The following is a 25,712-nucleotide window of genomic DNA, read 5'->3' as shown; positions in this document are numbered from 1 at the left end:
CAGCCGCTGCAGGAGAAGTTGGTGGTGGGTGATCTATACAGTTAGAAGCAAATCAGAAGACCAGTGATCAGGTACATAGCTAAGTCTGATATAAAAAATGATGTATTTTTTGGAATTTAATTCTATTTGAGAAGTGTACTGTTTTTCCAAGATCTTTTAGATAGGATGGATTTTTTTATTATGGTAAAACTATAGACTTAGTCTTCTCATAAAGGCCAAAGGGACCTTTTGGGCCCCCCCTAGGCTCCAGGGTGCCACTGATTGCATTGACACCATCCAACATAAGGTCATCCCTGAACAAACCTTTTGGATGCCAGAAGACCCACACAGAAATATCCTGTAGAATCACTTCCCATCTGGTAATCCTTATCTTTTAAGGAAAACCTAAAATCTATCCAGAAGTTGTCATATTGTTCTCGGGTGTAGTTATGGAAGCAGTTTTTTGCAAACAAGGCAATTTTTAACCACATATTAATGACTAATTAGTTTATGTGATTGGAAATGAGAATACCACTTTGCCCTTTGAGTATCACACATATTTTTTTCTCCCACGCCATGGTGGAAACAGTCAAGCAAGTGGCTCCAAGCTCCTGGGGTAGCAGCTGTCAAAACCACAGGGGCTTGTGTGATGTGTTCACAGGGTTATATCACAGCCGGCTCACCACAAACCCACAGGTAACTCTTGTCAGTAAACAGACTGAAGTGAATATACTCCATCCAAGCACATAGTGACAGAAATAATGACATGACCAACGCAAGATAGATACTAACTCTATGAAAGTGAAAGAAAAATGTAAACTGTCAGCGCTGTGTCATGGGACATCCTTTTTTTGGACAACATGACCTGATGGCCCAACATAGTTATAATACAATTCCATTACACTCATTACATTGAACACTATACACAACATGGCCCAACCACTGGACATATCCCCGAGAAGACTACACCTGCCAAATATGACCCCGACGATTGGACATGACCATAATACAATTCTATTATACTCCGTACATAAAACACTACAAATACCCGCATGACCTTCAATATATGGAGTGTTCTCCATATATTGAACACTATACCTTCTGAATGGCCGTGTACTGTACATTTAAAAATATACTATAGATCTTAGAGAATATTGGTTCTCCTATTGGAAATCCAGTTGGTGTAAGAAGTCTTAAGGCTCTTATACACGTTCGATAATAGTCGACCAAATACAATTTTGGCAGGATCGACTGACCTGATCTAATGTATATGGGGGACTCCCCACTCTCTCTGACAGATGATGTTGGGGAGAGAAGGATCTGGTCACTGCAATTTCAATGGCCGATCCTTTTGTTTCATGGAGAGCGTAGGCATTCAAGCTTTCTGGCAGCCATTAGGTTACACACAGGCACCGGGTTCTTGTGTCAAACAGAGTAAGATTTATTATACTTCTTAAAGTTCCACAGTGCTTCTTTCCAGCAGAAATGAATAACAAAACAGTCCTTTTAATGGGTAGACAAAATATTTCAAAACGGTCTCACTCATTCAGTTTTAAATCCACCTCTCTGGCTCTGGTAGAGACTGTCCACCATTAACAGTCTTTTCCCTTTCCAAACATCACAGACACTGCTGAACTAGCCCAGCTGCCTGTTATTAGACGAGAAAACCCCAGGCTGGAGAGTACGTGAGTGACCTTTCCCACCCAGGTTCTTTTGGTCGCTCCTAAATCCCGGTTCCAAAATCCTTTCAGTAACCTGTTGTTACTGGGGTACTTTCTTCTGGGACTTATATCACCGAGGCCAGCCACTTTGGTGACACATACCTGCTATCCAGCACTTTACCTCCTGCTTCCCTACAAGTTATAAAAGATCATTCAGCCAGCAGCCATCTAATGTATATGGGTTCTTTTCAGCTCTCCCTGATAGATGATATCAGGGGAAAGAGGGATCTGGTCATCACAATTTCAATGGCCGAGCCTTTTGTTCGGTGGAGAAATAAAAGCTGCTGCCACCAGAGTCTTCCAGAGGCTCTTTCATATGGGAGATTAGGGAAAGACAGTTGTTGTACAAACAATCATTCAGCCAACAGTCATTTAATGTGTATGGGGGCCTCCCAGCTCTCCCCGACAGATGATATCAGGAGAGAGAAGGATGCAGAATTTCAATGGCTGATCCTTTTGTTCAATAGAAATATAAACTGCTGCCACCGAAGTCTGGCAGCAGCTCTCACATATGGGAAAGACTAAAGAGATAGCTTTTGGCTGGATGATCGCTTGTCCGACAGCTATCTAATATATATGGGGGTCTTATGTAAGCAATGCTCATTGAGAAAAGTGCAAACTAGCTGTTTTTTAGGAGGGAGAAAAACTGGAGACACAGAGGTGAGATAATTTGCATTATATATTTCTCGTATACAAATTAATCAGTCTTGTATATCTTTGATCCCAACATTCACCGTATTTTGGTTGCTCTCTCCTAGCATCTGTTTCCATTCTGACAAGGTTTGAAGATAATTTTGTCTTTTTTCCCAAAGTCTTGCTGCTGCTCCAGGATAATATCCTGATACCCAAGACACCTTTCAATGATACATAATTGAGTGTGGATGACCTTTCAATCTTGTGTTAAAAATAAGAGGAAATGCTTTTTACCACCCTGGTGATAATTGCAAATAAAAGCAATTTACATTATCCCTATTCATATTAGGCCGCAGATTGTCATAATCAGCTGCCTGGGGGATAAAGTGCATCTCGTGACCTTGAAGTTCTTTCTATGGATCGCTCCTTTCATGTGTCCGAAGCTTGTGGTTATCAATCACTATTGTCTGCCTCTCATTACACACAGGGACCTCTTTTGTTTAACCAGCTGGGATGACCTCAGAGCTTCCATGGCTTCAGTTCATGTGGAGAACATCCTGGGCAGCTCAGTGACATATCTGTCATATAGTCTTTTTTTTTTCTTCTTGGCTTCACTGTTCTAGCGCCTGCTATTCTTAGGTATGTATTTTATTCTGATTATGGCCCTTAGTCACTAGTGGTGAATAGAAGCAGATATCCTTGATTGCCTAGGTGTTGTCATCACCGGCAGCTATGGAGAAGAATGTGGAAAATCAGAAGGATGCGACCTTGCGGCAATCAAATAGAGAGATTATTTTTGTACCGGTACAAATTGGCCAATTTGGATCAACTGAGACGATAAGGGATCCAAATATAAACAGGATATGCTAAGATCTGGTAATGTCTGGTTGTGGAGCGTCTGTGTGCTCAATGTAATATCCGCTGAGCGTTTACTTTATGATATAGAATTCATTTCATTTTCTTCTGCATTGAAGTTTGGTGCTCACGTGGGATATAGGATTTATAGCACCTACTTATTTTTGGATCAAAAATAAATGCATATGGATTCCAGTATTAGAGGGGTATTAAAAAAAGAAAAAAATTAAATGCCTTATTGGGGATGTGTCCTTACCTAAAAATTATGTTGCTCTTACTACAGGAGGAAGCTACGACACATCCAAAGGTCCAAGATGTCTCCAGCAAGTGCCCGCTGTAACCAACATCCAACTACCCGCTTAAATGATTGGGTCTTGTCACACAAGGTGAGGGAAAGACTTAGTGCACAACAACGGGAAGAGGGGGAGGAAGCCCAAACACTAGGGAAAGGGAGAGTGGAGACCCTTAGGCAGATCTGACAACACCCTGGCTCCCCAAACGTCTCTAAATAGGTTCCGCACCTATCACCGAGCAGGAAACCTATTCCCTGACTGCCCCTAGCGATAGGCCCTAGGTAGGGAGGGGACAGGGTGAGCATTAGTCAGCCCACACTGCAACTAAAGACAAACAGGTAAACAGACAAGGGAAACATTTAGCTTGAGAGGACACCAGAGAGATCAAGCCAACTATCCTCCAAGGGAACTCCAAGAAGACACTAGCTGACTGCTAGTACTTCAAGCCTGGACACAGGAAAATAGAGCTATCAGTGGCGACTCTCAGGAGAGACTGAAGGCATTTAAACTTCCAGGAAGGGTGTGTCAATTAGCAGCAGAAGGTGGTGGTCACTGCTGTTTCCTAGAAGGAGAAGGATATCACTACACTAAAGAGATGAGAAGATCAAGAAGGCGCCTGCAGAGCCAAATGCAATGACCTTCTACAGCAGGATCCAGGATGACTGTCTGTCACACCTGACACACCCGTGACAGGTCTGGAGTTACCTCTAATTCCACGCATTTGACTTTTATAACTGCCATGGTCAATGCCAGTACTGATGGATTTTCATGGCGGTAAAATTAAGTTCAATTTGAGAAAGCCAATGCGAAACTTGAGGAGAACTTGAAAAAGCGAAGGCGAAATGTACGTTGGAGTCCTGGGGTGTATACTTTTTGGTCAGTCTCTTCTTATATATGGTATATTAACATTTGAAATTTGTATTAAACTATTTCTATGCTAGTTATCCATGTTATATTGTATACATTTAGTTAGTGGATAATGGTAGTATGTACAGTATATATATATTTTTTTTACTTGCTCATTATTATATTCTATTTTATTCAATGCTATGTGTTTAATGCGCAGCCATTTACTTATTATAGAGCATAATACTGACTGTACATATTACACCCTTATATGGTACGTTTTCCATTAATATTCTTTTGTGTGAAGCTTCCTATATATTTTAATGTAATTTTGTTAAATATTTCATACATTGCTAAAACTGAATATGTAGTTATTTCTGAGTGGCTATTCATTCTTTGTAGGTTGTTGAAGCTGAATATCCACTAAACCTTTGTATGTATGATTTAGTGTTTTTTTTGTAGGTGTATAAGTTCAACAGCAAGGTACAAAAGCCCCCTCCCTGAATCCCCCAAAAAAGTGTTCCGTTAAAATAATAAAATAAGTTAAAAAAAAATTATATATTTTTTTCCAATTGCCAAAATACCATATGACAGACAGTGACGTAACTTGCAGTGCGGGGGCCCCAGTGCAATATCTCCAAAGGGACCCTATAAAAGACTCTTTAAGAAGTTAATAGAGAGGGGTCCTTATTTAGGTGCCCCATTTATTTGTAAGGGTGTCTGGAGAACCCAGCAGGTCAGTGCACTACAGAAATAGCCTATCTTAATGGGAACTATGCTATGCAATGCCTTGTTTTCTCTGCTTTGGACACTGGCTAATGGATTCTCCTATAGATTATAGTTGATCTCTGCTGGTCCCAGCAATTGGATTTCCTTTAGTGAGCCTATTGTGAAGGACCCTTCAAACAAAAAGTGATTGTCTGAATAGTACAACCATTTTCCATCCTAGGTTGACTTAGACAATGTTTTGCCACATATCAGTCTCTAGACACCATCTTGTCTGTATTAGGGTATGTTCACTCTGAGGTTTTTTTGGGCGTTTTTGGAGCAAAAACTCTACAAAAACCATGAGGAGTTCAAAAATGACAAGTCATTTGATTGAAGAGTTTCTGTTCCTAAAACTGAATAAACCTCAGTGGCCCAAATTTATCCAAGACAATATTCTAGAATTTTGGGGTAAATTGCTTTGAAAAGTCACAAAATTTTTGCGCAACTCGGAGTTGCGCGTTTTCACTTTAGGGGTTTTCACTCCAGCTTTGTCCAACTCTTCCAAAATGAGGGGCCTCAATAGAGGTGTGATACCACAGCTTGTCTAATTCACAGAGAGCTGTGGGGTTCCTTACACCATAAATATTACTCTAGTCTCCGACTGGAGTAAGATTTGTCCTGAGGCACATTCAGTTGTTCGCCAGTTTTTAGACATGCCTGATTCATTAAGAGGTGTGCTTTTCTTAATGAATTGGCAGCGTCTGAATCCAGCGCGCCCCCTCATCAAGATTGGCAATGTTCATGCCGGTCTTGATGTATGTACACACTGCTGGAGTCAGTGTGTACATACCCTTAAAGTGACCTTTTGAAAAAAAAAAAAAGGGAAATTAATTTTTCTATTTTAATAATTCAATTGGAATTTCCTCAGACTTAGACTAGGGTCACACCATTGTATTTTCTCATCCGAGAGAACCGGCCTGATTATGCTAATAGCATGCTTATCCATACTCTGATCAAAGTTTGATCACAGTGTGATCCAATTTTCTCGGATGTGGAGAAGATAGAAAAAATAAATTTGAGTGCAGTCCAATGTTTTCCATGGACTCATTGACTTGCATGGCTGAGTGCAATCAATGTGAGCATGCTGCAACTTCTCCATCTTCGCCATTGTGCCAGTGCGTGGAAATCGGACAGCACTCAGATGTCATCCGAGTACAGTCCAGTGTTTTCCACGGACGCATTGACTTACATGGCCAAGTGTGATCCGAATATTGGATGAAACTCGTTCATGCTGTGATTTTTCCTTGGATAGACGCAGTCCGAGGAAAAAATTGGACATGTGCACGGCCCCATAGACTAACATTGGTCAGAGTGCGATCTGATGTGTTGTCGGATTGCACTTGGACTGAAAATACAGTCGTCTGCATTTAGTAGTCAATAATTGTAGCAAGCAGTGGTTCCAGTAATCATTTCAGTATTAAAACAAGATATTAAAAACAATTTTTCACACTTGTAGCATACCCTTCTTATAGGTAGTGCACACATATTGTAGCCCCGGGTGAAAATCAAACTATGGCACGTACAGAGAGACATTAGTAGCCCTAGTTATTATGTAAGGGTCACCCACTAATGCCATTCTGAATTACCAGGATAACGAAATGATGTGGCCAGGAAGTGAAGAGCACAATCACCCCTCCTCTTCCTCATAGGCAATGATCTGCAGCAATTTCATGACCAGCAGTGGTTGCGAATGAACGCTACGGTAATTTCCGCACATCACTTGGGGAAATATTTCATGAAATGATCTTACATATCTGAATGTGCTTGCTTTGTACGGTGACGGTTAGCTGATTTATGCTCAAATAAAGCATGAACCTACTGTAGATCGTAAAATACAGATTTCCCAAAGTGTGAAGTGCGTCTCTGAGGGACCCTCTAATTCACTGTTAGACGCTTTGTTTTTCATTTGGCACCAGGACAGCCATTATGTAATTTTCTATTAAATACTAGAGCTATATTTTCTTAAATATCAAGTTAGTTATTTTATGCAAAATGCATTTCTTCAATTGGCCCCATCTATTTGGCTAATAAGAACCTCCACTGCTGTTTCCAGACAAAGGGAAACTTATTTCACGGCCCGGACAAACTACTATCTATCCATCACTGTCAGCTCAGTACTACAACTGTCTTCTGTTCCTTCTGGAGGTGGAGGGGGGCCTACATCAATCTCCATTCAGCCAGAAACCAGGATCTATGATTGTGGTCAATGCTTTTTTTTCAGATTTGCAATTAGGAGCAGGGTGTCTGGGCCAAGTGATCCTCGCCACAGCAGATTCTTAGGCACAGACACCTTGTTTGTATAACAGGACAGAGAAGGAAAAATTCTCCGTCTCTAGAATTTTTGTGGTGTCACGGTGGAAAACTATTTCTATCACAAGAACAGCTAATAAGTCCTTGAGGCAGAAATGGATTAAGGTTGATGGAGGTCCTTAGGTAAAAAAATCTAGTGGGGGTCCCTCATAATTTTTAAAAAAAAAATTCAAGTAATCATTGTTTACAAAAAAAAGGTAAACATTGTACTTGAGAATACAAAGAAGAACAACAAATGGAATGTCCATCAAATCATAAACTCAGCTCCACTACATGACAGTTCTACAGTACTGGCTATACTAAACCTGGATGCACCTGCCTTTTCCAACCAAGTTCCTGTCTTGACCTGTCCCGCAACATTTCCTTCCTAGGAGCTGCCACTAGCCATGTTGCAGCCGCCCACGTCACAGCCCTGCTTTCAGGTCACTAAGGATGACTGGAATCACTGTATGTGTTTTGATTCCAAAAGAGAAGACACCATCACTACGTTGTCCTCCTTGGGCACCCACATAGAGAAAGGAGGATGTTGCAACTTTAGGCATTTTCACTCCAGTTTTGTCCAACTCTGCCAAAATGAGCGGCCCAGGACCACGATGGAGGCATGATCAGGGATGGATGTGTTGACGTTACGGCCATTACAAAATGACTAACAAAGACCTGCAATCTCTCCTACTGTAACTGGTGAAGGTCAATACTTCCTTTTTAGTAGTGGAGGGCAGGTACTCCCTTTTTATCCGTCCCTAGACAGGTTATATCTCTTTCTAGCAATGCTGACTGCCGTTATAGCTTCCACAGAAGCTGATCATTCTTATATTGAAAACTTAGGCATCACTCCTGTCCATATTTCCTATTGAACTGGCATATGTACAATTAAGGAGTCTGTAAAAGTTGGGCATCTGCCCATATCTATTGGTGCTATTCTAGCTTCCAGCAAGATTAATTAGAAGAAGTGTGCACTGTAGCCCTTATGTTGCCCATAATCCTCGCAGGGCATTATTTCCAGGTACTCCATTTCTTGCTACCTCTACAGTAGTAGAAAAATCAGGTCCCTCTTTTGCCACCCACAGTATTTGGTTCCTCACACCAGTACTGGTTACAGTTATGAAATTAAAGGGAATCTTTCACCAGGATTTTGCTACCTCACCTGAGAGCAGCATAATGTAGGGGCAGAAACCCTGATTCCAGCGATGTTTACTGGGTGGAACAGTTTTGATCCAATCAGTGTTTTTAGATGTAGCATGTAGCAGAGCTCAGAAAGCTGCCCCCGCCCACACCAGACTCTCTGTGTACATTGTCTATTAACAGTGAGCTGCTAATCAGTACTGGGGGGCGGAGTTGGACCAGGAGGCACCAGAGATGTAGTCCGGCAGTGATAATCTCCTGATGATAAAGCACCCATTGTATTGAACCAACAGCACACAGCCTAATAAGTGACACATCCCTGAAATCAGTGTCTCAGCCCCTACCTCATGCTGCCCTCAGATTACATAGCAAAAACCTGTTCATTGGTTCCCTTTAAGTGGTTGGGGTAGATGTCGAGAATCATATATACAGGGTTATTTTGATAATTAAAAAGAACAACAATATAATTCCTAAACCTAAAAGAACTAAATAACTAAATGCCCCCAATACAGTCATTTATTGAAACAAAGTTGTTTAAGAAAAGAATGTAAGAAATGAATCTCCGACTGTTCATAACATATTTTTTCGAGCCTGCACCTGCAAGTGTCCATCAATGACAACTAATTGATAATATACACACAGAATAAAGGGTTACTTTCTATACTTTTTATTATCAGATATAAACTAAACTCAGTGAGTCGCTTACTGAATGAGGATTTTTTTTATTTTGTTTCCTGTAAAGGTTTCATGATTATATCGTAAGTGACCAGGGGCAACATGCCAATCGTGTGCTGCGGCTGGTAATTATGTGTGTGATTGGGTCAGTGTGCCTTTTAACGGCACTTGGGGTTTTAATCAACGTGATTGAGTGGTCTGACTGCGGCTCTGGTCAGCAAAGATCAAAAAATCCTTCTCTGTGTCAAAACACTTTGATGACCAGCATGAAATGAGATACGGCCGTGCTACAAATTATGGTGGACGAGGTTTTACCTGACCGAAGCCATAATGGGTAACCTGGCTTAATGCCCCGAGGGAGGAGAAGTGAACAATAAGTGTTCGATTGCTACATTATGAGGTCCAATGTCTATAGGATAAAGTGGTTGCTTCATTATGAGGCCAGGTAGTTTACCAAAAGTCATCTATTCGCAGCCGAATTGTAACCTCCATCATTGTCGCCAGTGGAAGAGAAGTGAAGGCCTCACTTACTACAAAACGCAGTAACCCAGTATGAAATGAGGCCAAAACAGATAACTTAAGAGGGCGAACTCCAGCAGAATATCTTTTCACAGCTCACAATGACATGTCAGGAGAGGTTATTTGTAGTGGTGGTGGGCGGTGGTCTCCCCGATTTCTTCTACAAGAAGGAAAAATGTTGCTTTGATATTAGTGTGGTAGTAGGATAATTTTATTGTAGCTTTAAAACCTTAAAATGTGTCCTATGGTGTTGTGGTCCCATGGCACAACTACCAAGGTACCAACATGGGCACCAACAACTAAAAAGGTCTCACGCCAGTTAGTGATCACTATGGACGGTGGAAGCAGGTGTCACTTTTTGCATTATTTTTGTGCTGTGACATCATTCCGTTATCCCTGTACTGTCTGTGACATCATTTGTTTTTATACACGTGTGTGTTGTGCCTGTGCTACATGATATGACATCACAGTGTGCATTATCCTATACTATGACATCACTATTTATATAATTGCTGTGCTGTAATGTTACTAAGTAGATCAGGTCTATTCCGTGACATCACTGTGCAAATTCTACCACCATTGTGATATCACTGTGTGCATTACTCCTGTACTGTGACATCACTATGTGTATTATTTCCCTGCTGTAACTTCAATGGGCTCATTATTTGACTATATTAACATCACTATCTGCATGCTAACAGATTCAGACAAGATCACAGTCTTGGTTGTGTGGAAGGGGCAGTTGACTGTAGAGAAATGACCTGGCTCCACAAACCATTTCGGGAGACCTCCCTAGCTCAAAACTAACCCAAAATAACAGAGACAACTTCTTGTGGGTCAAGTGGAAATGACCGAAGCTTTCTTTGTCAACACTAAAACACTGTACTATTAGAAGTCTCCAGGCCCATGTGTCAGGATACTTCTTCTCTTCCTGTCCAAGCCCAAAATACCAAGGGTATGAGACAGTTTACATGTGGGTCAACTTTCATTCTCCATGAACAACGGTAAACCACTACTAATGTTGTGACAACTAAAACTATGACCAGTGAAAAAATCCGATACCTTTACCCCAAACCCATGTTCTTCATACCCGATGGCTGAAGGTAAGACACATAGCCTGTCTATGTGCCCTTCATTTTAGATTACAAGGCCCACCTTCATTTGCAACATTTACCGTAACAAACTTTTTTAACCATCTCCCCTCTACGTAGAAACTTTTGACCCCCCTGTAATGCCGCCTTATAGTCCCTGTCACTTTCATTATTTACTTGAAGACCAACTAGACCTTGAAGGTTGCTGGGTCCCTCAGGCACTGCCCAATTTCTAGACATCTAATTTTTCGGAAAGTAACAACAACCAATCGAACTTACCTGATCGTTCTGATAACAGACTGCTAAGTTTTGTTCATCGCAGGAACAAGCCATTCGGATAAATTTTAGCCAGCACCCTGATCCTGATTGACTGTTTTCAATGCACATCTTCTCTTCTTCCAATTCTTCAGAAACCTGGGAAAAGGAAATATTAGATAACAATGTTATAGACTTTTGACATTTACAAACTTTAATTTATCTCTATCAACTTAAGGAGTAAAGATCGTGCAGTGCGCAAGAGCAATTCCCCCTCTGTCCCGAAGTCTGGTTCTGCATGCTGATCTGGGAGAAGCTCACTTGGTGCCTAAGACAGGAGTTTTTTTGGATATACCCTCTCACAAGTTCCTAGCATGATTCATGATAGAACATGCATTATTTGGGTCCAATGAGACACAATTTCTAATTCGGTGTAGAAAGAAATTAAAATGCTACTGCCCCAATGGTGCCCTAGGCACCGGCCTACTCAGCCCGACCTTTATCTGGATACTACCTGCTTGCATGTTTACCAGTTGACCGAATGCAAGAAAAACATTTTACCAAGCATTTTTCTCAAATACACAATTAAACAGGACCCATCTCAAAATATGGCGTACTGTGCCTTTAAATTGCAGTGACATAACACTATTTTCTACACTCTGGTGGTAAATGGCAGCTTTTTTTTTATAGATCTTTTTTGTTAGACAGGTTTACAGAGCATCTGGATAGGTCTTAATCCAGCCATTGTCAGGGTGCATGGGAATGAAGAGCAATTTGTGGCCTTTGCCCGCATTGCTAGCAGCAAAAAATTACAGTACACAATTGTATCACTGTGTAGCCGTGATGTGTGGAGTCCGAGGAGCTTCCCTCCATGTAATGCTTAGATGAGGAGCATGAATGCCCACAGTGAACGCTCTATGCAGATGATACATGGAAAGCTCATATTATCACTGACATTGTTTTTCATCTGTCTCTGTGCACATTTTATAGGTTTTACATCATTTTTGCAAGTTGATAAAACATGAAGTATTGATCCACCATTGTTTAACCTGCAGACATATACCAGGCAATTGCTTAAAGAGCAAATCTCTAGTATATCTTTGTTTTCTGATTTACTGCATTTACAAAAGGGACAGATTTGGGGAAATCATATTCCCTGCTACTTTTGTATCAAAGGTTGGTAGATACAAGCAGTTTATTGCCTCCGAAGGCGGCATTCAGATGTTTTTCTCACGTACGAGAAAAAAGGACCAATTATTTTGATCAGAGTCTGGTCCGAGTGTCATCAGTTTTTCTTGTGCATGGAGAAAAAAAAAAGTTTCTGCACCTTCTCCTATGTGACAGTCTGTGACCCTTAGACTTGCACTGTCGAATTTGATCCAACGCTTGGATCAAAATCGGACATGTCTCAGTGATTTTCCATGGATTTCAAAGACATGTGAATGGCCCAATAGACTATCATAGGTAAGAGTGCTATCTGTGAAAACCATGGATAACACTGGTAAGAGAACATCAGACATGCGAATGAGGCCTTAGTCCTAATATATTGATACTTAAAGTGCCCAAGCACTTTTGGATGTGCAGCTTGAAAATAGGTTAAAGAATAGTTTCAATATACTCTTCACTAGTGATGAGCACAAGTGCTCGTTACTTGAGTTTGCTGAGGGTGCTCGGGTATGCACCGAGTATCGCGGGTGCTCGAGTGACATGTTCAAGTCCCCGCGGCCACATGGTTCACAGCTGTTAGACAGTCACAAAACACAGGGGAATTCCCTGACAAACATGGGCAATCCCCACATGTTTTGGGGCTTTCTAACATCCGTGAACCATGCTACCGCGGGAACTCGAACATGTTTCTCGAGCACCCTCGGCAAACTTGAGTAACGAGCACTTGAGCTCATCACTACTCTTCACCTGTCCAGTCTGTGTGGACAACGTGGTCTCCTTGCGACTTGGAACATAACGTGACCGCGACATCCACAAAATCCAAATCTGAAGGTTGGATATGACTTTGTTATCAAAGTCGCAGTATAACGTGTGAGTGACCTGGTTGCCAAATCGTTACTCTAAACTATTTTCGCAGCTGTAAGTCTGCAGTCAAATTGTGCATATTTTTTAGATGCATAACTTGTTTGAAACTTGATGTTGCACTACCATCTCAAGCCTAAGGCCAAGAATATGTCTACCTGTGTTCTGGTCAGAGATTTACTACAAGAAATGTCTTTAAAGTAAACTTCAGATGGTGTAAAGTGTATGGACATCTTCACCCCATGAATCAGATGTGGTGAAATATGCAGTATGAAAAGCTGCTACTCCCCTGGAACAGTACAAATGGAAATGTATTTTTTTTTTTCGAGGGACCAGCGTCCCTCCTTTTTGTGTGCAATGCCCTCTTATGGTAAGTTCACACGACTGATATTTCCATATCTGAGAAAATGGTCCAATTTTTCTGATCAGACTTTGATCAGAGTGACCCCAGTTTTTTTCAGAGGTGAAGAAACAAAAAGTTTCTCCATTTTTTTCATTCTGTAAGTCCGTGAAAATCGTGAATGACTATGGATAGTCGGCACATACACTTACTCAAATGAATAAAACCTGATATGCAGGACCTTGGAGCAGCTGCTAGGCAGTGCTGTTCCGATTCTGTACATCCAGAGGTGGTAACTGCTGACTTAGGACACCCACCAATCTGATATTGATCACCGATCCCAAGAACAGGTCATCAATATTTTAGGGGAACCTCTTTATGGCTGAATTCACACATTGCAGTCATTTTGCAACTTTTGGCCTTGTAGCACTGCGATTTTTCCATCTTCTTCCATTCACAATCACCTAATCTTGCAGGGAAACAGCCTTTTCAATTGTAAGAATACACGACCAGGTGTGATGGCAGCCCGGCTTTTCATGTATGTTTCTCTGGAAGATAAATTTATTGTGCTGGAAAACAGAAAAATGACCGCAGCATTGTAAGACTGTTGTGTCTAAAAGGCGCAAAGTGTGAACGCAGAAGTAATGCCGCATTCACACATCCATGTGTCATAGTCCGAGCACATACCGTGATGCACGTACAGTCTGCTGGTCTCTTGATCTGCACTCTGACATCTTCATATATGTTTGCGAAGCTGTCAAGTTCGGGTCAGGAGACCCGCGGACCGTCCGTACATCACGGTACGTGCTCAAATTTGACACATGATGTTTGAATGCGGCATAGAACTATGAGGATTTATGGCATAGGCAAGATTATATTATAGAGCCACAGCACAGCTGTAATGGGAATGGACAATCCAGGCTGGCATTAAAAAAGTGCAGTTTTTGTGCCATCCAGAAGGAATGGGAAATATAAAGGAAGGTCTTCTATTTCTTGCCTCTTTTGGCTTTGGCTCAAATAAACCACATCAACAACTTCATATTTTGACATCTTGTAACACTGTTGTTATCACTTTGCGGTATCTTTAATACATGGCAGATTTTCTGCCCAAAAATCCAAGTAGGATATTTGCTGTGTATCTGACCCGTATAAACATAACCTGATAGTTTTGGAAATGTGTTTCTGGACATACATATAGCTGATTAAAGGACTTTTGTTACATATACAACTAAATTATTAATATCACTTCACAGTGAGACTGAAGCGAGGAAACATTTGCTATTTTGACAACATTGCTTTCCTTCCACGATGCCGGGCGCTTTACATTAAACTGTGCATTACCACCAAAAATAGCTGCCTAAATTTCCCTTTAAAAATATCATATGGTTAATGTTTTCAACAGAATTATCCATGCGGGAATTTCTGATTTCTAAAAGGGAAGACACATTAGGAGAAAGCGCAGCTGATTTTTACCTGCATAAGCTCGGCTTGGCGTGGAGGCGAGGGGGTCTCTCAATTATATCTGACCCAACAGGGCCTTGCTTAGTTATAGGACGAGCACGCTATAATTATCATGATTTTAGAGGTTCTTGTAAAACCCACACAAATAACCCTGTTGTTTTTTCGCATTTGCTCATTGTTTAGCTAATGCAGGGGATTCAGCAGCTTCCTGTATTTCGCACCTCTGCTGTTATATAAAAGCTTTTTTTCACATGTATCTGTCACTCACTTTTGCACTCAGAGCTTTTTGTTTTACATTATTAGGCTTCAGAAATAAGGGAAAACCCTTCAGTCACATATTCATCCTAAAGGTAGTCATGGCCCCTCATACCATACATGTATTTTACCCATTCTAGTGGGTAAAAAAAATGTAAAAAAAAAAAGCGGAAAAAAAAATGTAAATTTATAAAATTTTAAAAGGTCCTGAAAATCCATCAACTGGGACCCCTGAGATCAGAACCTCTTAAGTCTCCTCTAGACAACATTTTTCAGTGATTTTAATCACCTATATAAAAAAAATCCCTACGGCTACATTCCCATGATGAGCTTTTGATGTTTCAGAATTATTTAAATTAGTTTACTAGAGTTTTTTCATTGCATTTTTGTGTGCATTTTTTTAACATGTGTTTTTATTGCGTTTTTGACGCTGTGGTTTTTTTCTCTTGTTGGTGTGTCATGCTTTAAATAAAGCTGCTTGGTTTTTGACACTTCATGGTGTTTTTCAAAACTTTACTGACATACTTATGTGTGGATTACACGTGTTTTTGGGGCGTTTCCACAGTGGAAACGCACTAAGAACACGCAGATTTTCCACATCTAATGCAAGTCTATGGGGAAAATGCACATAAAAACTCAGCGAAACTGCAAGAGAAATTTACATTCTGTGGATTTGAATCACGCACCGCAGGTCAGTTTATGCTGCATTGATAGGAAGCACAATTTGCTGGAACTGTAAGACGTTGCGTTTTTGATGCAGCAAAAATACGCGGCCTTAGGAATGTAGCCTTAGGTTACTTGTGCTTTTTTTGCGGTTTTAGTGCTTTTTTTTTAAATGTGTTTTATTGTGTTTTTTAGCTGCGGTTTTTGTGTCTTTTTGGTATGTCATGTTTTAAATAAAATTTCTTTGTTGAGGATACTTCCCATTTTTTAGCTTTGATAAACCTTTATTGATAAAGTCATATGCGGATTCCAAAAAATTAATCTTGCACTTCCGCTGCGGTGACGCAATAAAAACGCATGTGTTTTTTATATGCGGATTTCTGCATCTCATTCAAGTCTGTGGGAAAAATCAGGAAAATGAAACATATATTAAACGCTAGAGCATATGACGTTCTGCGCGTTTCGAATTCGCAACGCAGATCAGTTTACGCTGCATCTACATAACTCCCTTCCATTTTGCTAAAACTTTAATATGTCCCTAAAATTGTAATATGCTGCAAAATATGTTGGCGCTATAAAAATAAATTTTTTCATTATTATTACTATTTTTTTGCGCACAAAAAATATGCAACGGAAAATGTACCAAATACTTCATCATTAGACCTTAGCCTCACGCCAAGGTCGCATGAGCTTCTGAAAAATTATTCAAGTTTCATCCAGAAAACTCGGATGATTTTCATCTGATCGTCATCCGTATTTTATGTGTCCGTGCGACATCTGTGTGTGATCCGATTTCATACATCTACATTCAAAAATGTAGATGATCACATATAATGTCCTAGATTAATAGTGGAAATGTATCCATAGAAATCAGATGCTTTATGGATGTTCTCTGTGGGATCCGATTTATTTGCACATGTGACGCCCTGCTGCGCATTGGTGCCACAGATCCCAGAGGGGTGCATGGACGGACTTCTCCACAAGAGGCCCTCATAGCATTCACACACCTCCACCTTCCACCTCAGACCACCAGAGGGAGCCCGTTAGGGATATATAAAGGGAAGGTGGAGCTAGGCAGCTCAGTCTTAGTCTGGAGTCTACAGTCTGTGAGAAAGTCAGTCTGTGAGAAGGTCAGTCTGTTGAGAGGAGCTCCTGCAGAAGCTAGCCTGCAGTGGAGCTCAATCAGTTCAGTCCAGACTCAGAGAGCTCGAGTTAGTGAGCCTAGGGAGTGCCGACGCCAAAAGAGCTGTGAAGAGTAGCGAGGCCTACTGCCCGTGTGAAGCCTAGAGAGGGCCCCGAGCGTGGCCGAAGGCAAGTGGAGTGAGCAAACAACATAGGGGGCAGAGGAGCTTAACCAGCTCACCCCAAAACCATTTACCGGACACCGGGTCCGCGTCTGCAGGGATTGCTTACATCCAGCAGAAATAACCGGAACCCCTGGCGAACTATATTTCCCAGAAACACCAAAAGCTGATTACGTACCAGGGTCAGGAGTCACGGAGGCCCAAGAGACCAGGGAGTCTGATCTCCAACAGAAGGCCCTACCATCAAGTCAGCAGGTGCAATACAGAGACCAAGTTAGGCCAGCTCCAGGCAGGTCAGAAACTTATCAAGGAAAGGCAAGGAAGAGGAAGCCCCACACCCGCTCACTGGGGAGAGTCCTGATATGCACCCGTCACCCTGAAGTACCCTGGACCGTGCCTGAAACACCACCAGTAAAGGTACTGAAGTGAACTCCTGTGTGCGTGCCTGTTCTTCTATTCTTCCTCTGACTCGGCTGGGTCCCCTCTGTCCTGCATCCTTCTCCTACACTGCCCTGAGGCCCCGCTCCACCTGTGGGGAGCCGCACCAACTAAGCTGCCTGAACACCGGCCTCAGAGGACTGAGGCAGCGCTGGTGATCGTCACCAGACACCACAGGTGGCGTCACGAACATTCCCTATCCCATACAACTTCCCCCCTTCTTTTAAGAGTGACCCCAGGGTACGGACCCGGGAGCCAACCATCGCGAGATCCCCCGAGATCAGGCTACAACAAGGCCCGGCGCCGAGTCGTCCCCATCCCCTGGGCGCGTCACACACCCATAGACTTGAATGGAGAAAATAGTGCACACTGCAATGTTTGTCACATGGACACTTGTTGCCCACGGCAATGATGGTGCCAGATGTCAAACAGAGGAGGCAGAAAAAGAAGTGATCTGTCACTCAAAGTCTGTAGGCAGGCGGAGGGCGGGAATCACAGAGGGAGCAGAAGACCCAGTGCACAGCCCCACCCCTGTGCACCGAAATCTGATTAGCAGTAAACTTTAAATGCTGTTTAAAGAAGAACCACAAAGCCGATTTCTTCACCAAAGGCACCAATTTAATCAGTGTTAAATTGCCATTACAGCTATGTCTTTACTTTAGATTCCAATTTCATGCTGACAATTACTTTTTAAGAAAATATGTCGTTATAATATGTGCAGAACTGAAAGAATGGAACTTTGGTTTAAGATTACTTTTCTGATTTTGATAATAAACAAAGTGTTAAGGATTTTTTTTTATGTATATATATATATATTTTTATATAAGCTAAGTGGAACAACATTTACTACCTAATTTCTGAGTACAGCAAGCAGGGTCGGCAGTAAAACAATGCTGTTAGTAATGAAAGCCCCCTGATTAACATGCATCCTCCTATCTACCTCCCTGTGCTTAAGCCCACTCCTTCCTCATGGTCTCTACCCGGTGACTGTGGTCACACACAGGCTGATTTGGAAAAGACCCAAAGAGAAAGCAGCAGGCACAGAATATGTGCAAAATCGACTCAGTAAAAAAAAAAAAGAAAGCACAAAAAACATTCTGAGGTGGGAACAGGGGCTGCCACTTACCCACTGTTTACATATTTGTGCTCCCTGCTCCCAAAGTGTGCAGACTCATTTAACCCAGGCCCTGCACAATTATACTTAATGATTTTCAGATGGCATCAACCCCCTTGTTCTATGTAATTAAAACATTTCTTCTCTCTATAAACCGTCACATTGTATGTAAAAAAAAAGTAGAAATAAAAAAAATATATCATTGTAGTATTTAGTAAAGGCTGCACATTTTTCTACTCATCAGGACTTTTTGAGCGTTTTTAGGAGGATATGCTTTATCAATAGTATTTCAGGGTACATTGAAGTCCATTTATCAATACTAGATGAGATGGGAAAATGGTGCAAATTGCAGAATAAATTTGATGTAAGCAGATAGACAAGTTAAAAAGCTTCTATTTCTATAACCCTATAGGTACCATACTAAAAATCTTTTCTACAATCTGGCTGATTGTAGCACTCATGTTAGATATGATCTTTTTTTGGATCGTTTTTAAGACTATTAGCTTAAAGGAATATTCCCATCTCCAAGATCCTATTCCAATATGTAGTAGGTGTAATAATAATATTAGCAAATACCTCCAATTAGAAATGTAGTATAGTTCTTCTTATGCGCTATGCAAATTGTCTCTTCAGAGAGGAAGAGGACTAGAACTCTAGCACAACCTATAGGAACTAACAATCCTAAAAGTCAATGTCAACCCTTTAACGAGTCTTGTCACATGACTTAGGATAAAAGCCAAACCAGAATCTCAATTTGCAGACACTGTGTTTCGGGGTACTGCCCCTTGTCAGTGCAAAGTGTGAGATCGGGTTTGGTTGGATGAGAGGCGTCTGACTTGGATCCAAGGGGTAACGTTTCTCCTTGCAGAAAGTGAGATGTCAAGCCTGGCATGCCAAGACGGGGAGACTTTTAAGCCTTGCAATACTCTTTTTGATTTAATATGTCACTTACCCCATGTGCAGGGCATTGCAGTACATTAGGTATCCATGGTTACGACCACTCATATAGTGAGTTAGTTGGTTATTTAGTTGTTAGTGGTCGTAACCATAGATATCTGCTATTGCAATGCCGTGCACATGGGGTAAGCGACATAGCGAATCAGAAAAACTATACTACATTTCTAATTGAAGGTATTCGCTAATGTTATTATTATACCTACAACATATTGGGATAAGTTCTTGGAGATGGGAATACCCCTTTAAGTTCCCTCAATGAGTTTTTGATGCTGAGGATTTTTGCTGCACAAAAACCGCAGCATCTTACATTTTCATGAAAGTGGATGGATTAATAGAAATCTCCTGCCCGCTGTGCTTTTTTTAACTCAGCGTAAACTGACCTGCGGTGCGGGTTTTGAATCCGCAACATGTCAATTTCCCTTGCGGGTATGCTGAGTTTTATGTGCGGATTTTTCCCGTACACTTATATTAGGTGTGGAAAATCCGCAGGTACAAAACGCACATGCAATTTTAGTTTGTTTCCGCTCCATGAAAAACGCATGTAATCCAAATATGACGAGATCAATAAAGTTTTGTCAAAGTCAAATACCAGAAAGTATCAAAAAAATGTCATGTTTTAAATAAAGCTGCTTTGCTTTTGAAACTCCCTAGTTTTTGTCTTTGACAAAACTTTATTGAAACAGTAGTGCAGATTGTTGTGCCTTTTGTTTACTCAGTGTAAACTGACCTGCGGTGCGAGTTTCACATCCGCAACATGTCAATGTCTCTTGAGGGTACTCTGAGTGTTATGTGCGGATTTTCCCCATACACTTGTATTAGATGCGGAAAATCCGCAGGTACAAAACGCTAGAGACACACAAATAATGCATGTGATCCAAGCATGACCTAATCAATAAAGTTTTGTCAAAACCAAATACCAGGAAGTATCAAAACCAAAGCAGCTTTATTTAAAGCATGACACACCAATAAGAGACAAAAAAAACTGCAGTGTAAAAAAAAGCAATAAAAACGCACGTGAAAAAACACAATGAAAAAAAATAACTTAAGTGACCTAATTTATGTAATAGGCGCAGAAATGGTCACATCAAAAACTCACCAAAACCTCATTGTGTGAACGTAACCTTTAGGCCACGTTCACGCGTTCAGTTTTTGGTCAGTATTTTACATCAGTACTTGTAAGACAAAATCAGGAGAGGAACAATCAGAGGAAAAGTATAATAGAGACACGTCACCACTTCTGTATTTATCACTCACTCCTGCTTTTGGCTTACAAATACTGAGGTAAAAAACTCACAAAATACTGAACGTGTGAGTGTGGCTTCAGGGTGTCTAAAAAAAAATTGTGTGCACGTACCCTTAGGCCACATTCACACTATCAGTATTTGGTAAGTATTTTACCTCAGTATTTGTAAGCCAAAACCAGGAGTGGGTGATAAATACAGAAGTGGTGACGTGTTTCTATTATACTTTTCCTCTGATTGTTCCACTCCTGATTTGGGCTTACAAATACTGACCAAATACTGAATGTGTGAACGTGGCCTTATAGAGATTTTTAATGCTTTCAGTTCAGGTTATTAGACCTGCAGTGAGGTCAGGACCTACAGCCATAACATGGGCGCAACAAAGGCGCCCGTAATGCTCCATGGACTAAGGCACCAGCACCATGGCAGTGATTTAGATCAACTCGCCCAATCACAGCATATTGCAGTCTTATTATAATGCAGTATTCTATGGGGGGCACAATTTTATTTCAAATATATGGGCAGCACGGTGGCTCAGTGGTTAGCAATGCAAGGAGTTTGTATGTTCTCCCCTTGTTTGCGTGGGTTTCCTCTGGGTTCTCCGGTTTCCTCCCACATTCCAAAGACATAATGATAGGGAATGTAGATTGTGAGCCCCGATGGGGAAAGAGATGATGTCTGTAAAGCACTGTGGAATTAATGGTGCTATATAAGTGAGTAAAATAAATGAAAAAATATATATATAGTTGATTTATTTTTTTGATCATTAAAAGGTAAGCGCCTCAAAGAGGATGCATACCGCAGATTTCATGTGTATCCCTATAAGTTTAACACTAGTGACAAAAATGTGTAATATTGCCACAAAGTCTGGGCCAAAAAAAAGAAAAAAAACACAGTTTAAAATATCATGATATTAGTCCTCTGATAACAAAAACAGCACCCAGACCTATTTTTTTTTAAAAAAAAAACTTTTTTTTTTTTTTAATAATAATTGAGGATTAAATTGCCTACAATAAAATAAAATAAATAAATAAAAAATGAAATCCCCCTCATTAAACAGACTGCAGAATCAGGGATTTTCTTTGGAGCTGCGCTTTAATGTCTCAGGACTTATGAGCAGACCAGCAGAAGCACATAAAGATATATTGAAAGCCATGTGTGTAAAGCATGTGCCTGATTATTTCGTTCGTTAGAGCGGCGCGCACGACTCCTGCAGAAGAGGTGTTTCTGACTTCAACCAGTTCTCTGTGGCTAACGCCTTTTAAAAAACAATAACTACTACACCCACGTTGACTTTTGATGCTCTGTCTGCGTTTAATAGCGCGGTAACCTACTCTGAACAAGAGAATCAGTGGTTAGGTCACGCTCGACTTACTACACCATAAAAACATTGATTGATAAGGTCCTAGTACATATACAGACTGCAGCAGCTACTACCCCATCAACAATACATGTGGGCTGCACCAGGGACGATGAAGAAAACAGGCTGCTGCTCAGCAGAGTCATCATGGGTAACTGCAAACGCCAAGTAATGAGATACATAGTAATAAGCCATTAAAAAATAACAATCCCACAGACCACACAAATATAACCGTCATATAATGACCAATTAGTAAAAAAGTCAGCTACAATAAAAAAAAGTCTCAAAATGATGTGACGGCTTGTCTACATGGCGAATCTGGTTGCTTCACAGCAATTCTCAGACAAATCATCTACGATTTTACAGTTCCAATTTGGCTGTAAAAAATAGCCGGAGACACATGTCGCAAGAATGTTAATTTCAAAACAATGGTGGCAAAACTGCATACAATCTGTTAAAATCCACCAGTATGGAATTTTCTTGCAACAGGACCCCCAACAACGTGTGACACCCCATCTTTATGGAAAAACCCCATTGGGATTTATTTATTTTTCTTGCTTATATAGCACTGCGTTTTACAGACATCATCATCACGACCTCCATTGGGGATCACAATCTACATTCCCTATCAGGATGTCTTTGGAGAGTGGGAGGAAACCAGAGAACCTGGAGCAAACCCACACAAACACGGGGAGAACATACAAACTCCTTGCAGACTTTGTCCTTGGTGGAATTTGCACCTAGGACCCCAGCGATGCAAGGCAACAGTGCTAATCATTGAGTAAGCCACCATGCTGCCTTGGTCTAGTTCACAGATGGATGAACTTGGAAAATAATTATAGATTAAAAACTTCTTTACATAGCGAGATATATAGTAGAGTTGAAAGAAAACTTTGCCCATTTAGTTTGAAGGAGTTGTCACACTCTGTGCGCTGCAGGGATTCACTGGTTTCTGAGTAAGGAAGGATGGGTATGTAAGTGTTATATACTTGTATTGAGCAAGGCCACCCCCAATAGTCGGACACACCCATTGGAGGGCCACGTCACTAGACTGGGCGCTACCTCGCTTAATACAGGTGTATAACACACACATACCCCTCATTCCTGGCTCAGAAATTGGTGAATCCTTTCAGCGCATGGAGCAAGGCCACGCTCACTGTGGCGGCACTATGTATAACGCATACGTATCCGCCGGTCCCATTTCAAAAACTGGCGAATCTCCGCAGTGCACAGTGTGTGCCACACAGAGTGACTACAGACATCATTTCGGACCGGACAACCCCTTTAACCCATTCGGCAATTGGAATCCAGATAAAAACAAAAAAAAGCTATGGGGGATAAATCCTTCCTGACAAAATGATAATCAGAAACACCTTTTTAAAGAGGATCTGTCACCAGTTTTCACAGTACAAAATGCAGACATTATTAAGTCCCTCTTATAGACTTGATAAGGCTGGTGCACTTGTTTTAAAATCCATATCAGAATTCCTGTGTAATCGAACTGGACTCATGAGCATTTTAATATTAGGCAGGAAAACTTTCACAAATGATTATACAACCATTCTTACATCAGTTCTAACAGATTTATTACATAACATATGCAGTTTGTATTGTGGAATCTGGTCACGGATCTGCTTTAAAATCTTCCACCTATCACAGCGTCTTTTAGTAAAAAAAATCCCTAGTTATGTTAATGGTAAAACCTATTTTTCTCTACACCATTCTCAAGACCATTAGATAAATCTCTAAATACTCAAAAAATCCCCAACGTGAATTTAGCATCATCATGAGAAGAAAAAAATTCAGGGATTAAAAAACTAAAATATATCAAAATATTTTTTGTTTAACACAACAGACAAAGAAGTAAAAGCATTTGCAGATACACAGACTCACTAAGATTCCTAATCCAGGGAAGTCATCATGATGGAGGCATAAATGTGGAATTCCTCTTTGTAATTAACAGACTTCCTGGTGATCTGGCAAACATATAATGAGTAATGTGTTAGGTTAAAGCTAAGACAACTGTTAGAAGTTAATTGGGGTAACAGTCGACAGTGACACTTTTATTGATATCTTGGAGTGAAAGCAAAAGTCATTTATTTAATATGACAGATCCTTCTTCCTTCACAAGGTTCTGCTATCAAATTGTGCCACTTTCCCAAAATTATGTTGTTTTGTTTGTGTAACGGCAATGCTCTTGGTAGAGGGCGAAAATATGTGAAATTTATAAAAAGTAAATTAAAAACGTTTGCAAATATAAGTTTGCTACAAAGCTATATTGTGGTACCGTTTAGCCAGAAAAATCGATGTAAATACTTTTATGCCCAAAAATGACACGAGTATTCTTGGAGTGATACCTTTATTGGCTAGCCAGAAAAAAATATATATATGCAAGCTTTCAGAGCGCAGAGGCTGCTTCTTCAGGCAATATGCCTCTGCGCTCTGAAAGCTTGCATATATATTTTTTTCTGGTTAGCCAATAAAGGTATCACTCCGAGAAAACTTGTGTCATTTTTGGGCATAAAAGTATTTACAACAAATATAAGTTTAAATATTTCAATTTTGTTTTCTAATGATTTTCTTTACTCTTCTTATTTATAATAGATTTCTATTTTACCGCTCAGGTACAGATTTATCAAGTACCGTAAGTTTGCTATGCCTTGCATATTTTGTATTACCGCCTGTATTATATTTCATAATTTCATTTGCAGCTGATTGTGACTGTAAACCTTTTGAAAGCATGTTGTCAGACTCCCCTCTTACATCTTACTTCCTATAATGCTGGGGGAAAGTTGTTCTTTCCAAGTCACGTTGCTGTTTATTATCTATACTAGATGGTGGCCCGATTCTAACGCATCGGGTATTCTAGAATAGGTATGCGGCCGACCGGGCGCAAGCAGCAGAGCGGTGTTTACATTTGGCGCCAAAATCACTGATTGGTCGAGGCCGGCAACCGTGACCAATCAGCAAAGCGGTGTTAAAATTTGGCGCCTATATCGCAGATTGGTCACGGCTGGCGGTCGCGACTAATCAGCAGAGCGGGGTTTAAATTTGGTGCCAATACTGTTGATTGTTTAAATTTTGCGCCAATCTCGCTGATTGGTCGCGGCTGGCAACCGCGACCAATCAGCAGAGCGCTGTTTAAATTTGGCGCCAATCTCGCTGATGGGTCGCGGCTGGAGTGCGCGACCAATCAGCAGAGCGTTGTTTAAATTTGGCGCCAAGCTCGCTGATTGGTCGCGGATGCCAGCTGCGACCAATCAGCACAGCAGTGTTTAAATGTGGCGGCAAGATCGGTGATTGGTCGCGGCCGCTATTTAAATGTGGCGCCCAAATCGGTGATTGGTCGCGGGCAGAGGCCGCGACCAATCAGCAGAGCGGTGTTTAACTTTAGCTCCAAGATCACTGATTGGTCGCGGGCGGAGAGCGCGACCAATCAGTGAATTGTATTGGTGAGGACCGGGGAGCGGAATCGTATTGGTGA

General features: G+C 41.0%; 1 protein-coding gene across 8 annotated transcripts in view; it reads right to left on the bottom strand.

Annotated features, from left to right (window-relative positions):
- The window catches only part of PRDM16 (PR/SET domain 16), a 775,410-nt gene that overhangs the window by 67,612 nt on the left and 682,086 nt on the right, over positions 1 to 25,712 (bottom strand). For all 8 annotated transcript variants that reach the window (XM_073656490.1, XM_073656494.1, XM_073656489.1 and 5 more), the window contains exon 4: positions 11,092 to 11,226. In XM_073656490.1, coding sequence (XP_073512591.1) covers positions 11,092 to 11,226 — 135 coding nt within the window. The remainder of the gene's footprint in view (positions 1 to 11,091; positions 11,227 to 25,712) is intronic.

This window comes from Phyllobates terribilis, unplaced genomic scaffold (assembly GCF_046119375.1).
Source record: "Phyllobates terribilis strain yellow unplaced genomic scaffold, ASM4611937v1 Scaffold_12__6_contigs__length_324123572, whole genome shotgun sequence".
In the NCBI taxonomy this organism is placed as follows: domain Eukaryota; kingdom Metazoa; phylum Chordata; class Amphibia; order Anura; family Dendrobatidae; genus Phyllobates; species Phyllobates terribilis.
The sequence above is the reverse complement of the archived record's forward strand: the minus strand, read 5'-3'. Positions and strand labels throughout refer to the sequence as shown.